General features: G+C 35.3%; 1 protein-coding gene and 2 pseudogenes across 11 annotated transcripts in view; 2 read left to right on the forward strand and 1 right to left on the reverse strand.

The window, feature by feature from the left end:
- PPEF1 (protein phosphatase with EF-hand domain 1) overlaps positions 1 to 9,574 on the forward strand; it is a 110,096-nt gene extending 100,522 nt beyond the window's left edge. For all 11 annotated transcript variants that reach the window (XM_011363003.2, XM_023532321.1, XM_023532325.1 and 8 more), the window contains 4 exons: positions 3,504 to 3,610; positions 6,704 to 6,867; positions 7,976 to 8,060; positions 8,961 to 9,574. In XM_011363003.2, the coding sequence (XP_011361305.1) occupies positions 3,504 to 3,610; positions 6,704 to 6,867; positions 7,976 to 8,060; positions 8,961 to 9,169 (565 nt within the window). In that variant the 3' untranslated portion in view covers positions 9,170 to 9,574. The remainder of the gene's footprint in view (positions 1 to 3,503; positions 3,611 to 6,703; positions 6,868 to 7,975; positions 8,061 to 8,960) is intronic.
- A 3,523-nt stretch (positions 9,575 to 13,097) lies between these two features.
- LOC111741776 lies at positions 13,098 to 13,216 on the reverse strand (annotated as a pseudogene).
- A 4,946-nt stretch (positions 13,217 to 18,162) lies between these two features.
- LOC111741788 lies at positions 18,163 to 18,281 on the forward strand (annotated as a pseudogene).
- The last annotated feature ends 2,973 nt before the right edge of the window (positions 18,282 to 21,254 follow it).

A 21,254-nucleotide genomic window follows, 5' to 3' on the forward strand; every position in this document is an offset into this window, starting at 1 on the left:
AAGGTAGTTTTGATTATTCTGGATTCCTGGCGTTTCCATATGAATTTTAGAATCAGCTTTGGTGGTTATTGCCATCTTGACAATATTAAGTCTTCCAATCCATATTGTTTTATTTATTCAGATCTGTCATTTCCTTGAACAATATTATGTGCTTTTAAGTGTACTTTTGTTAAATTCATTTTTAAGTATTTTATTCTTTTTGGTGCTATAGTAAATGGAATTGTTTCCTTAATTATATTTTGGACCATTCATTTCTAGGATATAGAATACAATTTATTTTGTATATTGTGCAATCTCGATGAACTTCTTTGTTCTAATAGTTTTTGGTGGATTCATTGGGATTTTCTATATACAAGATTATATTATCTGTGAATAGACATAGTTTTACTTCTTCCTTTCCAGTATGGATGCCTTTACTTCTTTTTCTTGCTTAATTGCCCTGGCTCGAACGTCCAGACCAATGTTGAATAGGAGCAGCGAGAGCAGATATCCTTGTCTTGTTCTTGATCTTATGAGGGACACATTCAGTCACTCACCATTAAGTATATTAGCTAGAGTAGCTATTAGATGCCACTTCTCAGGTTAAAGAAGTGCCCTTCTATGCCTAGTTTGTTCAGTGTTTTTATCATGAAAGTATTGGATTTTGTCAAATACTTTTCCTGCATCTATTGAAGTGATCATGTGGTTTTTGTCCTTTATTCTATTAATATGGTATATTACATTGATTAATTTCAGATGTTAAACAAACCTTGCATTCCTGGGATAAATCCTACTTGTTCATGGTATGAATCCTTTTTATATGTTGCTGAATGCCATTTGCTTGTATGTTGTTGAGGATTTTTCATCTACATTCCTAAGAGATACTGTTCTGTAGTTTTCTTGTGATCTTTGTCTGTTTTGTTATCAGTGTAATACTGGCTATATTATATAATAAGATGGGTAGTAAACCCATCTTTTCTATTAGAAAAATTTTTGAGTGATTGGTATTAATTCATTTTTAAATATGTTTGATAGAATTCACCAGTGAAGCCATCTGGCCCTTAGCTTTTTTTTTTTTTTTTTTTGCGAGAAGTTGTTTGGTTACTTAGTAAATCTTTTTACTTGTTCCAGGTATGTTCTATTTTTTTTTTTTAAATTTCTTCTTGGTTGATTTTGATAGTTTGTCTTTATAGGAATTTGTCCATTTCACCTAGGTTATCTAATTTGTTGGTGTACAGTTGTTCATAGTATTTCCTTATATTTTAATCGTTTTTATTTCTACAAGGTCAGTCATGATGACCTCTCTTTCATTCCTGATTTTAGAAATTTGAGTCTTCTTTCTTTTTTTTTCTTGGCCAGTCTAGCTAAAGGTTTGTCAATTTCATTGATCTTTTCAAAGAACCAATTTTTGGTTTTGTTGATTTTCTCTATTGTTTTCTACTCTCTATTCCTCCTCTATTATTTATTATTTCCATCCTGCTTACTTTAGGTTTTAGTTTACTCTTTTTTCCTAGATGTTGAGGGTACAAATGATGTTAGTGATTTGAGATCTTTTTTTAATGTAGGCATTTAAAACTATAAATTTTCCTTTAAGCACTGCTTTAGTTACATCTCAATATGTTTTGGCATGTTGTAATTTTTTAATATAAATTTATTTATTTAAATTAGTTTAATTATACAGTACTTTGGTTAGACATCTATGATGTTCATAAAACAATCTCCCCAATTGCTTCCTCCCTCCCCTGGCCCTCCACTTAGCCATCATATTTATGCTAACTATATTCTCTCTGCCATGCTCCCTGTGCCCAACTATCAACTACTAATTTGTACTTCTTTAACCTTTCACCCCATTCTCCCAGCCTCCCAACCTCCCTCTCCTCTGTCTGTCACCAAACTGTCCACTATATTTGCGAGTCTGTTTTTGATTAGTTTGTTCTTTGTGGTCCTTAGATTCCACATGTAAGTGAAGTCATATAGTATTTATCTTTCTCTATCTGACTTATTTAACTCAGCATAATAACCTCTAGGTCCATCCATGTCGTTGCATGTATTTTAATTTTCATTTATTTTGAAGTATTTTCTAGTTTCTCATGTGATTTCTTCTTTGACCCTTTTGGCTATTTAGGATTGTATTGTTTAATTTCCTCATATCTGTGATTTTCCTAAATTTCTTTGTTATTAATCTCTAATTCTTTTGTAGTCCAAAAAGAAACTTTATATGATTTTAATCATTTAAAATCTATTGTGGCTTATGTTATGGCCTAATATAGGGTCTTATGGAGAATGCTCCATATGTACTTTAGAAGACTATATGTTCTTCTGTTGTTGGGTGGAGTGTTTTTCTCTTATCTGTTAGATCTAGTTGGTTTATAGTGCTGTTAAGTCTTTTGTATCCTTTTTGATTTTCTGCTTAGTTGTTCTATTAATGAAAGTAGAGTATTGACGTCTCCAACTATTGTTGAATTGTCTATTTTCCCTTCAATTCTGTCAGTTTTTGCTTCATGTAGTTTTGGGTTCTATCGTTAGGTTCATATGTGTTTATATTTGTTTCATCTTCTTGACTGATTGACTTATCATTATAAAATATTCTTCTTTATCTCTAGTAACAGCTTTTGTCTTAAAGTCTTTTTGTCTGCTATTAGTATGGCCACTCTTACTCTCCATAATTGCTGTTTGTATGATGTACCTTTGTTCTTTTCCTTTCAAGCTGAAACTAAAGTGTGTCTCCTGTAGGCAACATATACTTGGATCTTGTTTTTTTTTTTTTCCATCCAGTCTCACAATTTCTGCTTTTTAATTTATTTAATCTAATCACATATGATGTTATTATTGATAGGATTAGATTTATATCAGCCATTTTGCTGTTCTTGGGAGGGGGGAGGATATGACTCATGACTACTTTGTTTCTCTGTTTCTCCTTTATTTTGAATTTATTTTTGTTAATGGTCTGAGGTAAAAGTTTCGTATCTAGTCAGCTAATTAACTATGCTAGCATCATTTTTTTTAATTGTCTCTTTCTACTGAATTGTAATACCTCCTTTGTTATACCATATTATTCTCACATGCAGTCTGCTATACTTATGATGTTTCTATTATGTTCTACTCAAGTATCTGGCTTCTCCTGTGTCAATACCTGCTGTTTTGGTTCAGTAACTTTATGGTAAATTTCAATTTCTGCTATAGCAAGTCCCTCTTTATTTTCCTTCTTTTTCAAGATTGTCTTGGGCATTCTCAGATATTAATTGTTCATGTGAATCTTTGAAATCCAAAAGAAAACACCAGTGGTAATTCTTTTAAAATTTCACAAAACATGCATACACATACGTACATATACACACATTCACCACCTAGTAACATGGTATGTATGAAGTTAGGCAATTCATTTAAAGTAGAAACTGGTAAGTGGTAATATGGCACATTAAAATGAAACAACAAAAATAAACAAACAAACAAATAATAAATAAATTGGAACAGAACAGGATGATTTATGTAATTTTTACCTAATAATTGTTTTCTTAACATAGGGTAACTACTATTGAAAGTAGTGCCATCAGGATATTAAAAGAGAGAATGATTTCACGGAAAAGTGACCTTATTCATGCTTTCCAACTTCAAGACCGCAATAAATCAGGTAATACAGTTATGTAATGCTTACCATTTTTTTTTGACATACCAAGTTACATACAGATCAGTTTTCATTTTCTTTGCTTTCTCAAGATTTCAGTTCTCTATTTTTTCTAGAGAGGAATAATATAGATAAAAGTAAAATGTAATCCATTATATGTTTGGAAAAGGGCATAGTCCTTCTTTTCGGTAAACTTCCTTCAACTTAACAAAACAACAGCAACCCTGAATTTGATTTCTGTTCTGGTAATATGTCAGACTAGAAACTCCGAAAGGACTGCCTGTTAAAAAACAGCTAGATTCTAGAGGATGCAGAATTGTAGTGCATTTACAAGGCTCAAAGTAAATAAGATAAGTCTCTAGGCTACATCTCTTCTCCCCATGAAACTGATTTTGGACTTCTAAACTCCAAAATGTAAAAGAATAAATTCGTGTTATTTTAAGCCACTAAGTCTGTGATAATTTGTTACAACAACAGTAAGAAACGAATACAGATTCCCACTTGCAAGACTCTGTTCAACATTGTACTAGGGATGCTAGCCAGTGCAATAAGGCAAGTTAAATAAAAACATAAGAATTAGAAAGGAAGAAATAAAATGTCACTACATGTAGACAACATGATTTAATATATAGGAAACCCAAATAAATCCATAAAAAAACTATTAGCATTAGTAAATGAATTTAGGAAGTTGTAGAGCACAAGGCAAATACACAGAAATTGATAGCATTTCCATATATGAGTATATCAGTTAGTCTACTCAGGAGAAACCACACCAGTGGTTTGAACAGAGAAATTTATATAAAGAATAACTAGTAAAAGGTGATCTATTATAAAAGGGATAAAAGAGAACTCTAAAGAATATAGGCATAGGAAGTGTAGGGAACAGCTACTCTCTCTAAGGCTGAGAGAGAGTGCCCAAGGAAGGAACAAATTTGGAAGAGCCCTCGACTCCCAACCAAGGCTAAGATTCAGACCTTACTGGAGAGGGTGTGGGTGGGGTGGAAGTTTACCAAGTAGTCTCAGGTCAGAGTTGGTCTGCAGCTAGTACACCAGTATCAGAGAAGATGGAGCCACCCAATGTGGTGCCAGCAAAACTCTTTGAGCTATGAACCACTGTATCTTCCACACACTGTTGGTAAGTGAGGCACCCACTGTGGTGTCAGTGAAATTCAATAGAGAGTGAATGCTATTGCATTTCCCACACACCTCTGGCAACCATGCTATGCTGTAGATGCAAGAAGCAAAGCACACCAGAACCATTTCTTCTGCTATGTCTTAGAGCATTCTTCCCGCACGCTCTGCTTACAAAGTCTAACATTATAACAATTGACAAAAAAAGGAATATTTACAGAGTTCAGCTCCAATATTACAAAACAGGGCAAAGAACTGTAGAACTGGAACTGAGTGGGAATAAATTGATAGCTAGTATATCCAGCAGTTAACTTTTAGATAATGAAAATCTTAAAAGATACCATTCGTAATAGATAATCAAGTACCAGGGAAGAAACTAAATGATTGATATATGAGATTTCTAAAATAGTACTAAGAGAAATTAAAAAGGATTGAAATAAATGACTAGATATTGCTATGTTCAAGGGCCAGTGTTGTCAAGATATAAACTCTTCCCCAAACTGAGCTATAGGTTCAATGTACCAAAGGGGCATGTACAGAAATGTTCTTAGCAGCACTATTTGTGGTAGCCCCAAACTAGAGATAACTCAATGTCTACCAACAGTAGAATGGATATATAAATTGTCAGTAGTTATACCAAGGAATACTGTATACATGAATGAAAATGAAGACACTATAACTAAACGGAACAGCATGGCTGAATCTTATGAACTTAGTGTTAAACAAAAGAAGCCAGACTCTCCCCATATATATACTTTGTGATTCTATTTTTGTAAAGATCAAAAACGCAAAAAGTAAACTATAGTGTTAGAAATCAATATAGCAGCTCTCCTTGGGAAAGTGGGAGGTGATAGTAATTGTGAGGGGCCACAAGGGCTTTTTGGATATTGACAGTATTCTATTTCTTGTCATTGGTGGTGCTTACATAAGAATTCCCTTTGTGATAATCCACCGAGCTCTGTATTTGTTTTATGAACTTTTCTGTATTTGTTAAACTTCAATTTAAAAAAATGAATTATATCCTTAGTAGATAAGTGTGTAAGAAATGGTCCTGTGGAAGTGTAAATGGATAGTTTTTCTTGGAAGCAGTTTGGCCATATATATCAAAAATCTTAAAAATGTACATATCCTTTTTACCCAGCAATTCCACTTCTAGGAGTGATCCTAAGGAAATAATGAAATAGTTTCATAATCATTAAAACGATGTAGATCTATGTTTATTAACATAGATGGATGTCCATGATTTTTTGTAAGTAAACAATCGGATTAGAATAAATATGTTTTTTTTGATGTGTGTGTTGCCATATATAATCCATGTATATAAGACATATATTAGAGTACAATGTATATTTGGCTTTAAGAAAGATAAAAAATATATACATTCATACATGTTTATATACAGATGAAAAACACTAGAAATAATAACATTGTTTTCTGTTTATTCAAAATCATTTCAAATGAGCATATCTTTAATAATCAGGAAAAAATAAAGATATGTATATTTTGAAAAACTATGTATAATATTAAGGGATGAAAGGATATTACCTAGGAAAATGAGAGGTAAATAATATGTCAAAATGTTAAAAATGAAAGTAATCTTTTATCCTTTATACCATTTTTTCTTTATATCCTTTTGCATTTTCAAATCTTCTATTATAAACATACCTTATTTCATTAATCAGAAAAAGGAAAAAGAAATCTAACACCTAAAGTCTGATTGCTTACACATAATAGTAAGGGGAAAGGCTGTGGAACACTGAAGACTTTCTTTAGTTTTTCGGAGCCGTGGGGCCCAGTAGGACAAATTGTAAGGGGACAGGAGGCACCCAGGCTTCAAAACCCCAAGCTTCCCACTGGCTCCCCTGAGGAGGTTGCATTTCTTTATCAAATTATCAGCCAATTAATAAGCTATTTTCTGTTCTTCTTCTTCTTCTTCTTCTTTTTTTTTTTTTTTTGGTTGGTTGTTAGGAAAACTTTCTATGGGCCAGTGGGCTTTTTCCATGGAGAACGTTTTGGGGCTGAACTTACCATGGAGATCCCTGAGCTATCGTTTGGTCACCACAGACAAAGATGGAAATATTGACTACATGTCCTGCTTTGATGATATGCACATTCAGAAGCCTGTGCAAGAGGCAAGTGAAACACAGCCCTGGCTATATCCTGGCCACAATGAAACACCCTTTAGATAACTTATAAGCATAATTTATAGTCCTTTGAACAGTTGGGAGTAGGGTCATATAATGAATGAGAGTGGCAGTCTTAGGAAAGGCCTGAGGATGTTTGCCCAGGTACATTGCAGTCTGTTCAGGAAATGTGCATGTTTTGAAGATAGGCAAAAAAAAGAAAAAGGTTCTGCAAGCAAATCCATGTCAAATGTGTGATTCTTCTCTTAAGGGCTGTCCAGCAGAAGGGTAGATGTGACATCCATTCTTTTATATAACACACCCTTTAAAATACTCAACATATTCCCTATTAAATTGTGAGTATATAGACTTACTGACATGACATCTTATACCTTAGAGACTTTGAAAGTTTAGAATTCTTTATTAAAATGGGAATACCTCAGGGAAAGCTGTCAGACCTCCAGTATTCATTAGTTAACAACTCATCAGCAATTAGTTATAATGTTGGGCTGAAAGCTGATGGGAACTAAGACTGGGGTGATTGTTTGCAGGGGAGATGAGAAGTTAAAAGCAGAGAGAAGGAAAGTAAAAGCGTAGGTGGGAGCCTCAAATATCCACAAGAAGGAGGCTTTGAGCTTCACATAAGGGGCAGTTTACCGCAGTGACTGAGCTCACAGGCCTTGGCTTTAGACAACTGAGATTCAAATCCTACTTACTGGCTGTGCAAACCTTGGGAAACTTACTTTACCACTCTGTTCTTTAATTTGTAAAATGGACATAAGAATAGTTCTGTTCCTTGGGGCTGTGTTGAGGACTGAATGAAACAACTCACAGAAGAGATAATGCAGAGCCTGGCACACAAGGTGTTCTCAGTAAATGTTGGCTGTTGTTATTTACTGCTTCCTGGTCCTCTTCGGCCCTGTGCTCTGTGGAGCACAACTACAAATGCACCAAAACTCAAGAGCATGGTCTTCTATCTGATTAAAGAGGGTTGGGTTCCATCTGTCTAAATCACATACTTTGAATTGGTGATGATGTATTGTGTTTGTTATGTTTACTAAAATGATTTGTGTTATTAATTCTATGTGTTTTAACACTTAGAAAATCTTTATTTTAGGTTCAGTCTGCTCTAATTGAAACTCTGTACAGATACCGATCTGACCTGCATATCATCTTTAATGTCATTGACTCCGATCACTCAGGTAAATGAACTTTGATTAGTTCACCAGCAATAGAAAGCAAAAGCTAGTCTGTTTCTCTGAAACCAGAACTATTTTCATCTATTGCTTCTTTATCCAAATTCGATTTAACTCAGAGGTGGAAGGGGACTCTTCTTTAATATTATTGTTATTTTAGTTTGGCTACAAACTGTATTCAAGACCATATGGTCTTATATAGGCCTATGTATCCACAAGTCAGACAAGAATAGCTCCTTTTATAAATCATAGCACAGATGAAAAGAGAGCTCACTGTCCATTTAAACATAGCTATTCCTGGGAATAAAAATCATTCCTAGAGTTCTACTTTTGTTTATGGGACTGAGGACTATGAAAACTCATTTTCTGCTTAGTTTTGATGCACAATTACTTATTTTCAAACTTTAAAAAAATCACCAGATAATCTCTAACTGCAGAGATCACTGAACACCAAAAAAAAAATCAATAATCAAAACACAAAAGTAAATTATTACCTATAAAAAATGGCTGAGCCATTGTTTGCAATGTTCTTACTGAGTCCCAGGGTATCTTCTCTCTCTGCTTTGCTGTTGCTCTCCTCTCTGCCCTCCTTCCACGTCCCTCTCCCTTAGATTTTAGATCTTGTAATTTTTATACCACATATAGTCCCACATCCACAATCTCCCCACCCCTATTCCTTCACTGTTTACTCATTTCAGCTTTAGAATAATCTCAGGATCACTTGGTAGTTTAAAGTGACGTATTGTTTATTATACTCACAATCTCACTTTTCTATTTCCTTCAGTGTCTTGATGGTCAGGCATGTTAGAGAGCTAATTGGGACTAGTCAATCAGTATGGCTTCCCGACCCCTCCCTTAAGTGGGTCTTAAAATGAACACTCACAGCCTTCCCCTATATTCTTTTAGGTCTGATCTCCATGGAAGAATTTCAGTCCATGTGGAATCTTTTCAATAGTCACTACAATATTTGTATTGATGAATCCCAAGTTGATGAGCTTGCTAGAAGAATGGACTTAAACAAAGATGGAAGCATCGACTTTAATGAGTTTTTGAAGGCTTTCTATGTGGTGCATAAATTAGATCATCTGAACAAATCAGACACCAAGCATGTGTAACAAGAATTAGGGCTTTCCCTCCTTGTAAACAGCCACTGACACAATCTTTTCCAGGACCCTCGCAATTCATAGCCAGTAGTAGAGAAAAGTATACCCCAATTTATGCCATAAACAGATGTATAGTGTGGGTATTAGAAGTCCCTAGTAAGGTGTTATTCGTAAGACTAGGCTAAATGTCAGCTGATAGATTTGGTTCCAGTGATTCGGACCCACACATTTCTATGTAGAAAATGGATTTGAGCCTAGTGTTGGTCTCAGATGCCACCTAACCAGGAGATCAGAGAAGTTTGGAAACATACTGAAAGGAACCCACAGAGCATCAAAGAAAAACATAACATCTGTGAGTGGCTGAGGGATATGAAGAGGAATACCAAACTCCTAATAGAATAAAATACTTGCACCTTTCAACTGTAATCTTTTTTGGCGATATGTAAACCAGCGATTCTCAATTGTAGGGGAATCACTCTTTAGGGGTGGGGGCCATATCAGATTCTTGGGGGAAGCTGTGGGAGTGTATTATTTGAAAGAGCATATTCTTGTCTGTTGGAGATACAAAGTGAATACATTCAGAATGAGCCCTAAAATTAATATGGTTTGACACCTTCACTGGTAAGACTGGGCCTTGGTTATGTATACATTGTGCAATTTATTCTGCTATTCTAATTGCATTCAAACATAATAAGATTTCTGTTTAATGGTAAGTATATTTTAATTTTTCTCTCTAAGTTTGAGAATTTCAAGATCTACCAATATGCCAGAGTAGATATATAATAACCTTGCCTGTTATACACACCAGAAATAATGGATAAAATGTAAGAAATACCTTTTTTAAATGCATAGCTGAGCTGGCAGGAAAGTAAAAGAAATCTCTGGGCGGGGGGCAGAAAAAAAGCATTATTTAAGTCATAACAATATTAACATTGGACAGGATAGGCTTTAAGGCAAAGAATATCATTAGGGATAAAAAAAGGTCATTACTGAATGCTAAAAGGAATTCACCAGGAAGATATAATAATTATAAACATATATGAATCTAGTAACAGAGCTTTAAAATTTGTAATGCAAAAATTGATCTAACTACTGGGAGAAATTGATAGAGGAAGATTTTAAATATACCTCTGTCAGTAATTGATCATATAAATAAAAAATCAATGTATAGAAGATTGGACAACCCAATTAATCCACCTGCTCATATGTCTGTATGTGTATCCTCTGCAATCAGTTTTAGAGAATACACATTATTTTCAAGCACACGTGGAACATTTATAAAAATTAAACATGTTAGACCACAGAAAAATCTCAAAAACCAAGCAATTGATAACAAAGATACTACATTCTCTGATCATAATGCAGTTAAATTAGAAATAAGAAGATAACCATATTTATGAGCAAAAAGGGGATATAACTGTATCTCTACCAGAAATTTCTAAAAATGGTTCTCAAGAGTACTATGAATAACTTTATCCCAATAATTTTAAAAAGTCAGAGAATGAATTATTTCCTAGGAAAAAATATAATTAACTAAAGCTGACTCAAGAACAAAGGAAGAGTCTGAAGAGACCTAACCATTAAACAATGTGGTAGCTTTGTAATGTGTCAGTTTGACTAGGCTGAACTACATTTCTCAGAATTCCCTTGTATGTTTCTGGTTAAGATGGGCCACAAGGGAGATTCTTGAGAGATTTGGAAGGCAAAGGGAAGCACAGCCATCATGTAGCTCCTCCATACTTTTGCTGAGCTGCTGATTCACCTTGTTGGTGTAAAACACAGCTAGACTTGCAATCACTCTACATTTCCCTGGATCCTGTCAGCTTCTCTGATTTCTGGGCCAGGTGTGTGTGTTTAACTCCATGCAAAAGGGCCTGGCTTCTGCAGGATGACCTCATCACCGAGGCCAGAAGCAATACAAATGGACTGAGGCATGAGTCTGTTCTTGTGGGGTGCCAACTTGTGCCTGTGAGTTTGAACCTGCTTCTGACTGGTACAGAATTTGATGCTAACAGTTCATGGTTCCAGAAGAACAGAATCTGAAACATGAGTGTTCTACATGTGTACAACCTAATGTGTACAGACCTTCTGCCCCATTACCTCACATGAAAATCCACTGATAATCCTGGGATAATGGTTTTAAGAAATATCCCGTCTCTGGCAGTACTGGGTGAGTCTTGTTCTTGCTTCCTGAATATCGTTTGGTTATTTATTCTCAGGGTTCTTTCTGGAACTCTCATTTTCTCCCTTGGGCTTCTAATTTCTGGAATTAATTATATGCCTTTGTTAGAATTTTTACCTAAAAAAATGCACTTTGATTTTACTAAAGTTTGTCATTTCATGTTATAAAACTTCTGTCTGACATGAGTTGTGCTTAACCACACTTAAATTTTACAAAGCACATAGAAAGATAGATGGATAGAGTTATGAAATACCTTACTTTTAATTTATAATTTTTTATTACAAATGAGATTGAGCATCTTATTAGTTTGTTGGTCAGTCTATTCTAAGAAAATGCTTGTTTTTATCCTTTGCTCATTCTAATACTGTAGCTACTTGTCTTTTTCTTACAGATTTCTAAGAACTTTGTAATTCTTCTTGATGCTAATCCTTTGTTCATTATTTGGGGAATAGATATCTTCTTCCAGTCTATGACTTGATTTTTCACTTTCTTTTTTGACATATATTTTCAAGCAGTTTTAAATTTCAATTGATCCAATTTGGCAATCTTTTCATTTATAATTTGTGCTTTCTGCATCTTGTCTAAAAACGAAAATATCCTTTCCAACCCTGGAAATATCATTAAAGATACAGTTGATCCTTATGATTTGCAGATTTCGTATTTGCAAATTCACCTACTCACTATAATTTATTTATAACCTAAAATCAATATTTATGGTGGCCATGTGCAAAATAATGAACATTTAGAGTCACACATTTCCAGCTGGGGTTAAAAAGGCAACTGTCTACCTACCTGTTCCAGCTCTCATACTGTAAGTAAAGGTCCTTTTTGCAGTATATTTAGTGCCACTTTTTTTTTCATTTCTTTGCTTTTTGTTGGTGATTTTGCTGTTTAACATGGCCCCCAAATGTAGTACTGAAATGCTGTCTAGCGTCCTTAAGTGCAAGAAAGCTGTGAGGTGCCTTATGGAGAAACTACATGTATTAGATAAACTTTATTCAGACATGGGTTATAGTGTTGCTGGCCGTGAGTTCAGTGTTAATCAATCATCAATATATATTAATTGAGGTGTTTTTCAACAGAAACACATATAAAACAAGGTTATGTCATTGATCAATTGACAAAAATGTGACCAGAGGCTCATAGGGATCAAACCCTATATTTTCCCTAGGAACAATGCTTCAGATTCGCTAATTCACTGGTCACAGTGATCATATAGAATACAACTATCGTGAGTAATGAGAACCAACTATATTCTTCAAAAGTTTAAAAAATTTTGCTTTTCCAGAGCATTTAGCTTTTTCATTCACTGGAAATGTGGGAGCATGGTGCAGAGACACCATTTATTGAGTAGTTCATTCTTTCCCACTAATTTGAAATGTCACCTCTGTCATATAGTAAGCTCTGTTTCTAGGCTGTCTGTTATGATCCAATGGTCTCTTTGGTCTATCATCTCATGACTATCTCATGTATGAAATACTAGAACTTAAAATAATCTTGATATTTGGTATTATGAATCCCTTCTTTCTCACCGTTGTTCTTTAAAATTTTTTTGGTCCTTTAGTCCTCTACATAATTTAGGATCAGCTTGTCAATTCCATGAAATCTTGTTGGATTTTTATGGAAACTATATTAAATTTATAGATTAATCTGGATAGAATTGCCATCATTACTACATTGAGTTTTCCTATCCATGAACATTGTACATATTTTTTTCAATTATTTTAGTCTTCTCTCTCTCTCTCTTTTTTTTTTTAACACCTACAGCACCTGGAATTCCTAAGTGGTCTCCCATCCAAGTACTAACCAGGCCCGACCCTGCTTAGCTTCTGAGATCAGATGAGATCGGACACATTCAGGGTGGCATGGCCATAGACTTCTAATGTTTTTTAATACAGAATTTCTCATTATTATTCTTGCAATCTTTTTAAAAAGGTTTATTCTGAGGTACATTATGTTTTTTTTTGTTGGTAGTGGTCTATTTAATTTTTTAAAAAAATCTGCTTGCTCTTTTTAAGGTTTAGTCCAGTCATTTTATGTATTTTATAATTTCATTCTAGTTATCTCTGTATTTGGAGTTTGTGGAGGTATAATTGTATGTTTGTCATATATGTAGACTCGATCAGGTTGACTTGTTCACTCTTGGACTTTGTCATTTTTTATTGTGAACTCATCATTAGTGGGGCTGGTATTTTTTTCTGCGAAAATCCCATGATATTTGGGATGTGGGAGTATCTCTTCAGAAAAATTTTTGTTTGCTCCTGCCTCATGCCTTGAGAGTATCACTGCTTGAGGAACAATTCTTTCATTACTTTTTGTCTGGAGTTTTTGAACTATGTGGGTAGAGTAAAACCAATGTGAATTGTGGTCCTGTGGTTTTGAATCTTCAGAGAGCTTTTCTTTTTTTCCCACCCAAAGCCCTGTGTCCTCTAGTCTCTCTTGTTTTTAAATCCTTTCATAAATAGAATAGTCCTTTGAGGGTCTTGGCTTTATGGAAAGTTCTCAGTTCCAATTCTCTCCTTCCCAGAGCCCAAAGCCTCATTTGCTACTGCTCCGTGGGAATTAACACCAAACCCCTGGGTTCTGGAGACACATACCCACTCACCTTCATTAGCTCAAGCACTCACCCCTCTGCTTTGTCACTTCTCTCTGTGTTTCTGGCACCTAGGGATTTGCTTTTATTATTTGTGAGCTCTAGCTGTACATTTAAAATAATCGTTACATTTTACCCAGTACTTTTAGGTGATTATAGTAAAAGGATTTTCAGATTGTCTTAATCCACTAAATTACTAGAAGCCGATAAACAGACTTTTTGTATCCACTGCTATTTGTTAATAATCTTGAGGCTTCATATTTTTATTTGGACAATGATTGAGTGTTCATAATATGCCGTGGCGCTTTATGTGTCATTTACCAGGTCTCAATTTTTAAACTTTGGTAGAAATTATTTCTAAATAATTTTCCTCTTTAATGTTTTTTTGTTTGTTTTTGTTTTTGCATGCATGGGATCATATTATACTTTAAAAAAAGGGCACTTATTTTTTTCCTTTTACCTTGCCTCCTCCAACATAAGCATGGCCCTCATCATCCCTTCTTCCTCTCCTAGGGAAGCCATGTTAACCTACTGTATGGCCTTCCATATTTTTATCTGTCCCATATAAATCTTTGGAGACCTATATATGTCCTCATATATGCATACATTTACATACACAGTAATACATAATCAAGGTGGTTTTATTGTTGTATGCTGTATAAAAATAGGATTATATTATACATAATTTTCTGCATTCTGTTTTTCTCAACCAGCAACATCTAGTTGAAATCCCTGCAAGCTATAATGGCTCTAATTCTTTTTTGAAGGCACAAATCATAGGTGTATGCTTGGTGGATTTCCACGCTGAATACAACCATGTAACCAGTACCTAGATCAAGAAACAGAACATTACCAGTGTCCCAGAATCCCTATCATGCCTCCTTCCATATACCTCCCCGCCCATACTCAAGGGTGACCATCATCCTGACTTGTAACAGCATAGATTTTTTTAGCCTGTTTTATGCTTTATATAAATGGAACCAATCAGTACATACTTTTCTGTATAACATTCACAATGTAGTTGTATGTAGTTGTAGTTTGTTCATTCTGGTTACTGTATAGTACTCTGTTGTGTGAATATAGCAGAATTATTTTATCCATTCTACTACTAATAGGCGTTGGGGTTATTATGGACAGAGCTGCCAGGAACAGTTTTGTTCATTAATTTTTTTCTTTTTAATCACTATATAATAATTCAGTGCTATGGAGGACCACTCTTTATTCAGCTGTCCTGCTTTTAATAGGTGTTTACTTTGTCTCCAGCTCTTGACCACTAGGCAAAGCAATAAATATTGAAGATATGTCCCTATATAGGCATACTAATCCATCCCTGCTAATGGGACAAACTACCGGAAGTCAAATTGCTGGTTACTATAGCATTGTCTTTCAAAATTGAGAGCTGCTGCTCTATCGTCTTCCAAAAAATCTTTGGTGATACCATTTCCATCTGCAATGTATGGAAATTTCTCTTTTTCTCATCTCTACCAGCATAGTTTTATGTTTTGTGAATCAGGTGAGTATAAAATTATAAAAGTACTTTAATGTATATGCCCTACTAGAGAATTCGAGCATCTTTTCATGTGCCTGAACTTGCTCTTCTGTAGATTGAATATTCATATTTTTTGTTCATTTTTATTTTGGGCTATTCATCTTTTTTTCTAAGTTTGTAAGATATTTTTGTATAGTATACAAATTAATCCTCTGGTGTTTGTTACAAATTATTGCAAATCTACTGTCGATTGATTTTGTTCATGTTGACTTTGCCACACAAAAGTTGTTATATTTTAAATAGTAAATATATCCATATTTGTTTTTATAAATTCTAGACTTGCAGAGGTCTTTCCTATCTCTCTAGATGATATATCTACTCCCAGAATTTCTTACAAGATTTTTATTTTTTGCATTTAAGTCTTTATATTCAAGAGTTCATTTTTATATACTATAATATGTGGCTTATTTACTTGTTACTTGTTATTCTTTATAGAAATACCCTTTTGTCCCAGCCTCATATATTGAATAGACCACACTTTTTCCACCGAATTGAACAACCACATTTATCATATACTAATTTCTCAAATATACCAGTATTTAATTCTAGACTTTTTAGATGTTTCCTTTAATTTTTGTATATTTTTATGCTAATATTATATTGATTTGGTTTTTGTGGCTTCATAGAACTCTCTGGTATCTGGTAAGGCAAGTCTCACTCTACTGTTCTTTTCATAGTTTCCTTAGTTATTCTTAGATATTTATTTTTTCATATGAACTCTAAGATAATTTTATACAATTCCCAGAAAAGCCCTGTTAAGATTGTAACTGAAATTGAATTCAATTTATACATTACATTTGGGAAATTTTACATTTTTTATGATATTAACAGTTTTTATATAAGAATAATTATCTTTCCATTCGCTCATAAATTGTTTTCTGTCTTTTAATAGGGTATTATAGGTTTCCTTTTATGGGTTATGTCTCTTATTAAATTTATTCCTAAATGTTTTATAGTTTTTTTTGCCACTGTTATAAATGGAAAACTTAATCTGATTAGCATTTCTAGGACTCATTGTTAGAGTAAGAAAAAAAATTACTTATTGTTGCAGTGTATCTGATATCCAGCCTCCTTACCAAATGTTATTAATTCTAAAAGTTTTTTAGTAGGTTCTTTTGGATTTTTGAGGTAGACAATTATAGTATCAGCAGAGATAATATATATCTCTTCTTTCAGAGTTGCCAGGTATAGCAAACAAAAATACAGAGTGCCAGTTAAATAAGAATTTCTGATAAACTGGGTAATTTTTTTAGGATAAGTATGTCCCAAATATTGCATGGGTCATACTTATCCTAAAACAAGTTATTCATTGTTCATTTGAAATTCAAATTTAATTGAGTGTTCAGTATTTTATCTGGCAACCCTACTTCTTTCCCCAAGATTATACCTGTTTTCTTTTCTTTGCATGTTGCATTTGCTGAAGCCTCTAAGACAATGGTTCTCACACTAGGCCTGCACATTAATGTCAGCCAGGAAGCTTTTTAAAAAATTCTAGTGCTAGGCCTCTTAGGTTCAGAGATTCAATTGGTATATATTTTTGAAAAGCTTTCCAGATGATTCTAATGGGCATCTGGGGTTGAGAACTACTGCCCTAAAACAATGTTAAATATTAATTGTGTTAGTGTACATCCTAGTCTCCTTGATTTTAATTAAATATTTTTAGTGTTTTGACATTTAAAATGTTTGTTGTTGGTTTTTGATAAATATCCTCAGTTTTGTTTACATCTATTCCTATTTTACTTAAAGTTTTTATTAGAAATGGCTGCTTTTAGCATATAATATGCTTATATGGTTTTCTCTCTCAGTTTATCAATATAAAGAGTCATTTTGCTAGGTTTCTTCATATTAAAGCACTTTCTAGTTCTTTTACTTCATGCTTGAGTCTATTTGCTAATATGTTATTGAGCATGTGCATCTATATTTATAAATGAAATTGAGGTTGAGAATGTGTTATTGTAATGAGTTTTGTCTGATTTTGGTATTTATGTTATGCTAGCTTCGTAAAATGAATGGGGAACTTTATATCTTTGTTTCCTACTGCCTGAAATCCTCATCATCTTGGAGCTGGTTAGAAATGCAGTCTCAGGCCCCACCCCAGACCTACTGAATCCATTCTGCATTTTGACAAGAGCCCCAGGTCATCGGTGTACACGTTCAGTGTGAGAAAAGCAGGTACAAAGAACATGGACTTATTTGTCCTCTAAAGGTCGGCTAAAACCTAGCTGTGGGCCTGTGTGGTCCTGGAGCCTTTTTCATGGTAGACTGCTGCTGATTGGTCTCTAAGTTGGTTTATTTTGGTGGCTTCAATTTCGCAAAGAAATCATCCAATTGTTCACATTTACTTGTTACAGTTTCTTAAGATTCTTTTCATTTCTACTAAATCTGTGGTTAACTCACATTTCTTATTGCTCCTCTTGTGAACTTCCTTCCCCCCACCTGATTTTCCCCTTGATCTGCTCTACAAGAGGCTTGCAAGATTCTTGTTTGTCTTTTCTGAGTACCAGCTTTTGCATTAATTTTCCCCTTGAGCTATTTTGGGGAAGGGGTATTTGTTTTCTGTTTCAACTTTTATCTGTACTAATTTTCTGATTTCTGTTTATTATTTTGCTGTTCTTTTCCAGTTTCTTAAGAGTGATATTTAGGTTCTTCATTTGTAGATGTATTTTTTAAAAATAATGAATGTCTATAACCATGCTACCCCGAACAAGCCCGATCCCATCTGATCTTGGAAGCTAAGCAGGGTCAGGCCTGGTTAGTACTTGGATGGGAGACCACCTAGGAAGACCAGGTGCTGTAGGTGTAAAAATTTAAAAAAAAAAAAAAAAAAGGATTGTAAGCTGACAAGGTCCTTGCAATCTGTGAGGTCAACCGAGGTCAACCAAGGGTTGCCTCATCTAATAAATAAATAAATAAATAAATAAATAGATAGATAGATAGATAGATAGATAGATAAATAAAAATAATGAAGATATTTACAGCTATAAATTTTCCTTTGAGCCCTGCTTTCACTGCGTCCTGTAAATTTTAGTATGAAATGTTCTCTTTTTCATTAGTTTCTAGGCAGTAATTTCCCCTTTAATTTTCTCTTTAATCTAGGAATGTGTTTCTTATTTTCTACATTTAAAATGTTTTATATTTAAAATTTTACTCTTTCATTATTCCTTAAAGATTTAATAAAATTTTCTTTGTGGCCATGTACCTGACTTATTTCTATAAATGTTTCATGGACAAACAAAATGTATATTTTCCATTTGAAGAATGTCAGGCTCTCTGTGTATTTGTTACTCCAAATTACTAGTTGTATTAATCACTTCATCTATGTTCCTACTGCCTTTTTGCTTATTAGATATATCGAGTTCTGAAAGAGGTAAATCGAAGCATCTCTCTAACACTGTATCTTTATTATATTTTATTTGCATTTCTATAGGGTTTTTTTTGCCTTATGATTTTGGCATCTATGTTATTAAATACACATAAGTTTATGAATATTATATGTTCTTAATTGTATATTTTTATCATAGAGGGTGTCCTTTTTGATCCCGTTTAGTGTTTTGAGCCCGAATTTTCTCCTTACCTCTCATATTCCTGCTTCGTTCTTGTTGGCTGATACCTTTTTGGCATTTTATTTTCAGTCTTTCTTTGTCACTTTAGTTTGTTTTTCCTCTAAGCATCATACACCTGGATTTTAATGTGTAACACTACCTGACAATTTTTGTCTTTTATTTGGTGAATTCAGTGTAATCAACTTTGGTGAATTGACTGATATACTTGATTTTTCTTTACTCATCTTACTCTGTATTTATTAAACTGTTGTTTTTCTCTATTTTTCTAGTTTAAGTTGCCATTCATTACATTTTCCCCCTGATTAATATCTACTATAGGTAGACTTTAAATGGAACTTGTAGGTGCATGGGTTTTTTTTTTAAAACCCTTTTACATGAGAGTTTTAAGTGACAAAGTAGCACAGATAAATTCATGGAATTGAGAGTCAAACAGATGTCCTTTTGACTTTAATCCAAGTGATCTTTCCACAACACCAGGGATTTAGAGCAAAGCCAAGCATTCGTCATTGAATAAACATGGCTCATACTCTGATCAGCTTAGGGTCGGGGTCTGTTACTCTCTCTCGGGGCACATCGGTGAGGGTCTCCAGTGAGCCAGAACTGAGGATCCAGGTGGGAAGGGTTGCTCCACGGGCCTGGTATGGTCAGAACTGCACGCCTGTTGGCTTTGTTCTCCAGGAGGCTCCTTAGAAGAGTCCTGGACTTCTGCCCTTCTGGGAACGTGTCCTTACCAGTAGAAAGGCACACCCTTGGATTCTGACCATCTTAGGGCAGGAGCAGAGCTTTGGGCTCTGTGCTAGAGGTCCAGGAAGGTGGCATTCTGAGGGCCCCTATGGCTTTGGAGCTGTCACCAAGGGAAGAGGGCCCTGAGTCATCAGAGTGGGTATTCTCTGCCTTGGGCACAGGTTCAAGGCCCTGTTCCCAGCACCAGCTATTAGGTCCCTTCCTCTCCTGCACTGTTGCCTCCTTGGGTCCTTGCCCAGTCTTTATCCTGGGGGCACTTAGACTGCCATAGTGGATCAGAGCCCATGGTCCCCCTCCTGGGGTCCTTGGACCTCCTGGGAAGGAAGTCATCTTAACAGGAGTCCATGAGATGCTGTCATTTTATTAAGTCCTCCAGAGACTCTACATGGAGCTCCAATGAGACATCTCAGGCCAACAGAAATGTCACTTTTTTTTTTTTTTTGCTTTTGGAAGGAATCCCAGCTCCTCTGCTTGAGAACACCATTTATCTCTTGCTGAACAGAAATGTCATTTCGCTATTATGTTGGTCTCCTATTAATAAATTATAGGAGAACAAATTAATTTACTTATCATTTTCAGCTTGATAGATAAAATCTTTCAAAGAATAGAGAAAATGGGGTGATAAAAAAATTCCTGTTGGAAAAAAGTTGGGGATCCCTGAGGCCCCTTACATGTTGGATCTGAGTAGATTAAATAGCTCTCGATTAACTAGCTCCCAGGGAACCCACAATCAGGCCAGGTCCCCTGCCTCACCAGCCTCCTGGGATTGGCGTGAAGATCTGGACGAGGTGACACTGTTGGAACTTGCCACAGCCTGAATGTGTGTGCTGAGTGATGAGGGTGGTTGTGTCGTGGTTGTGGGGGCCCTGCCTACACGGTCTGGTGTGGCTCAAAGTGGCAGACAGTTCCTTATCACATCCCGGCATGGCAAGTCTCCTAACGTGGAAAACCTGCTCCCCTCTCCAAGAATGTCAGTGTGGCAGGACCCCCAAGGAACACAGGAAAGGGCACCGGGTAGGACAGGCATCAGAAGACAGCTCTGCTCCTGCTTGGTCGCTAACATGTATGAGATGGGGCTTGCGCTTCCTCACCTACAACGAAAATGACTGGAGAGAATGGAGGGAAGGCCCTTGGCAGCTTCCATAGCCTGTGGCTCCTGCCTCTGCCAGCTCTCCTGCATGCGGCTGTCTGCACAGCAAGTGTTGCCCTCCTCCCTCCATGGTTGACACTGTTGTGGAAGGTGTGATGGTGGTGGTGGTGGTGAAAGCTCGCACGTTAGCATTTGCTCTGGGCCAACTGCTATTCTAAGCACTTCACACATATTAACTCATTAATCTTCACAACCACCCTAGACGGTCAGTACTGTTATCATTGCTCCTATTTCACAGACACAGAGAGCTGAAGCCAGTAGCCCAAGGCTGTGCTGCTGGTGCTCGGGAGAGGGCTGAGAGCCCTTGGGCCTGTGG

Source organism: Pteropus vampyrus, unplaced genomic scaffold, assembly GCF_000151845.1.
Source record: "Pteropus vampyrus isolate Shadow unplaced genomic scaffold, Pvam_2.0 Scaffold81, whole genome shotgun sequence".
NCBI lineage: Eukaryota > Metazoa > Chordata > Mammalia > Chiroptera > Pteropodidae > Pteropus > Pteropus vampyrus.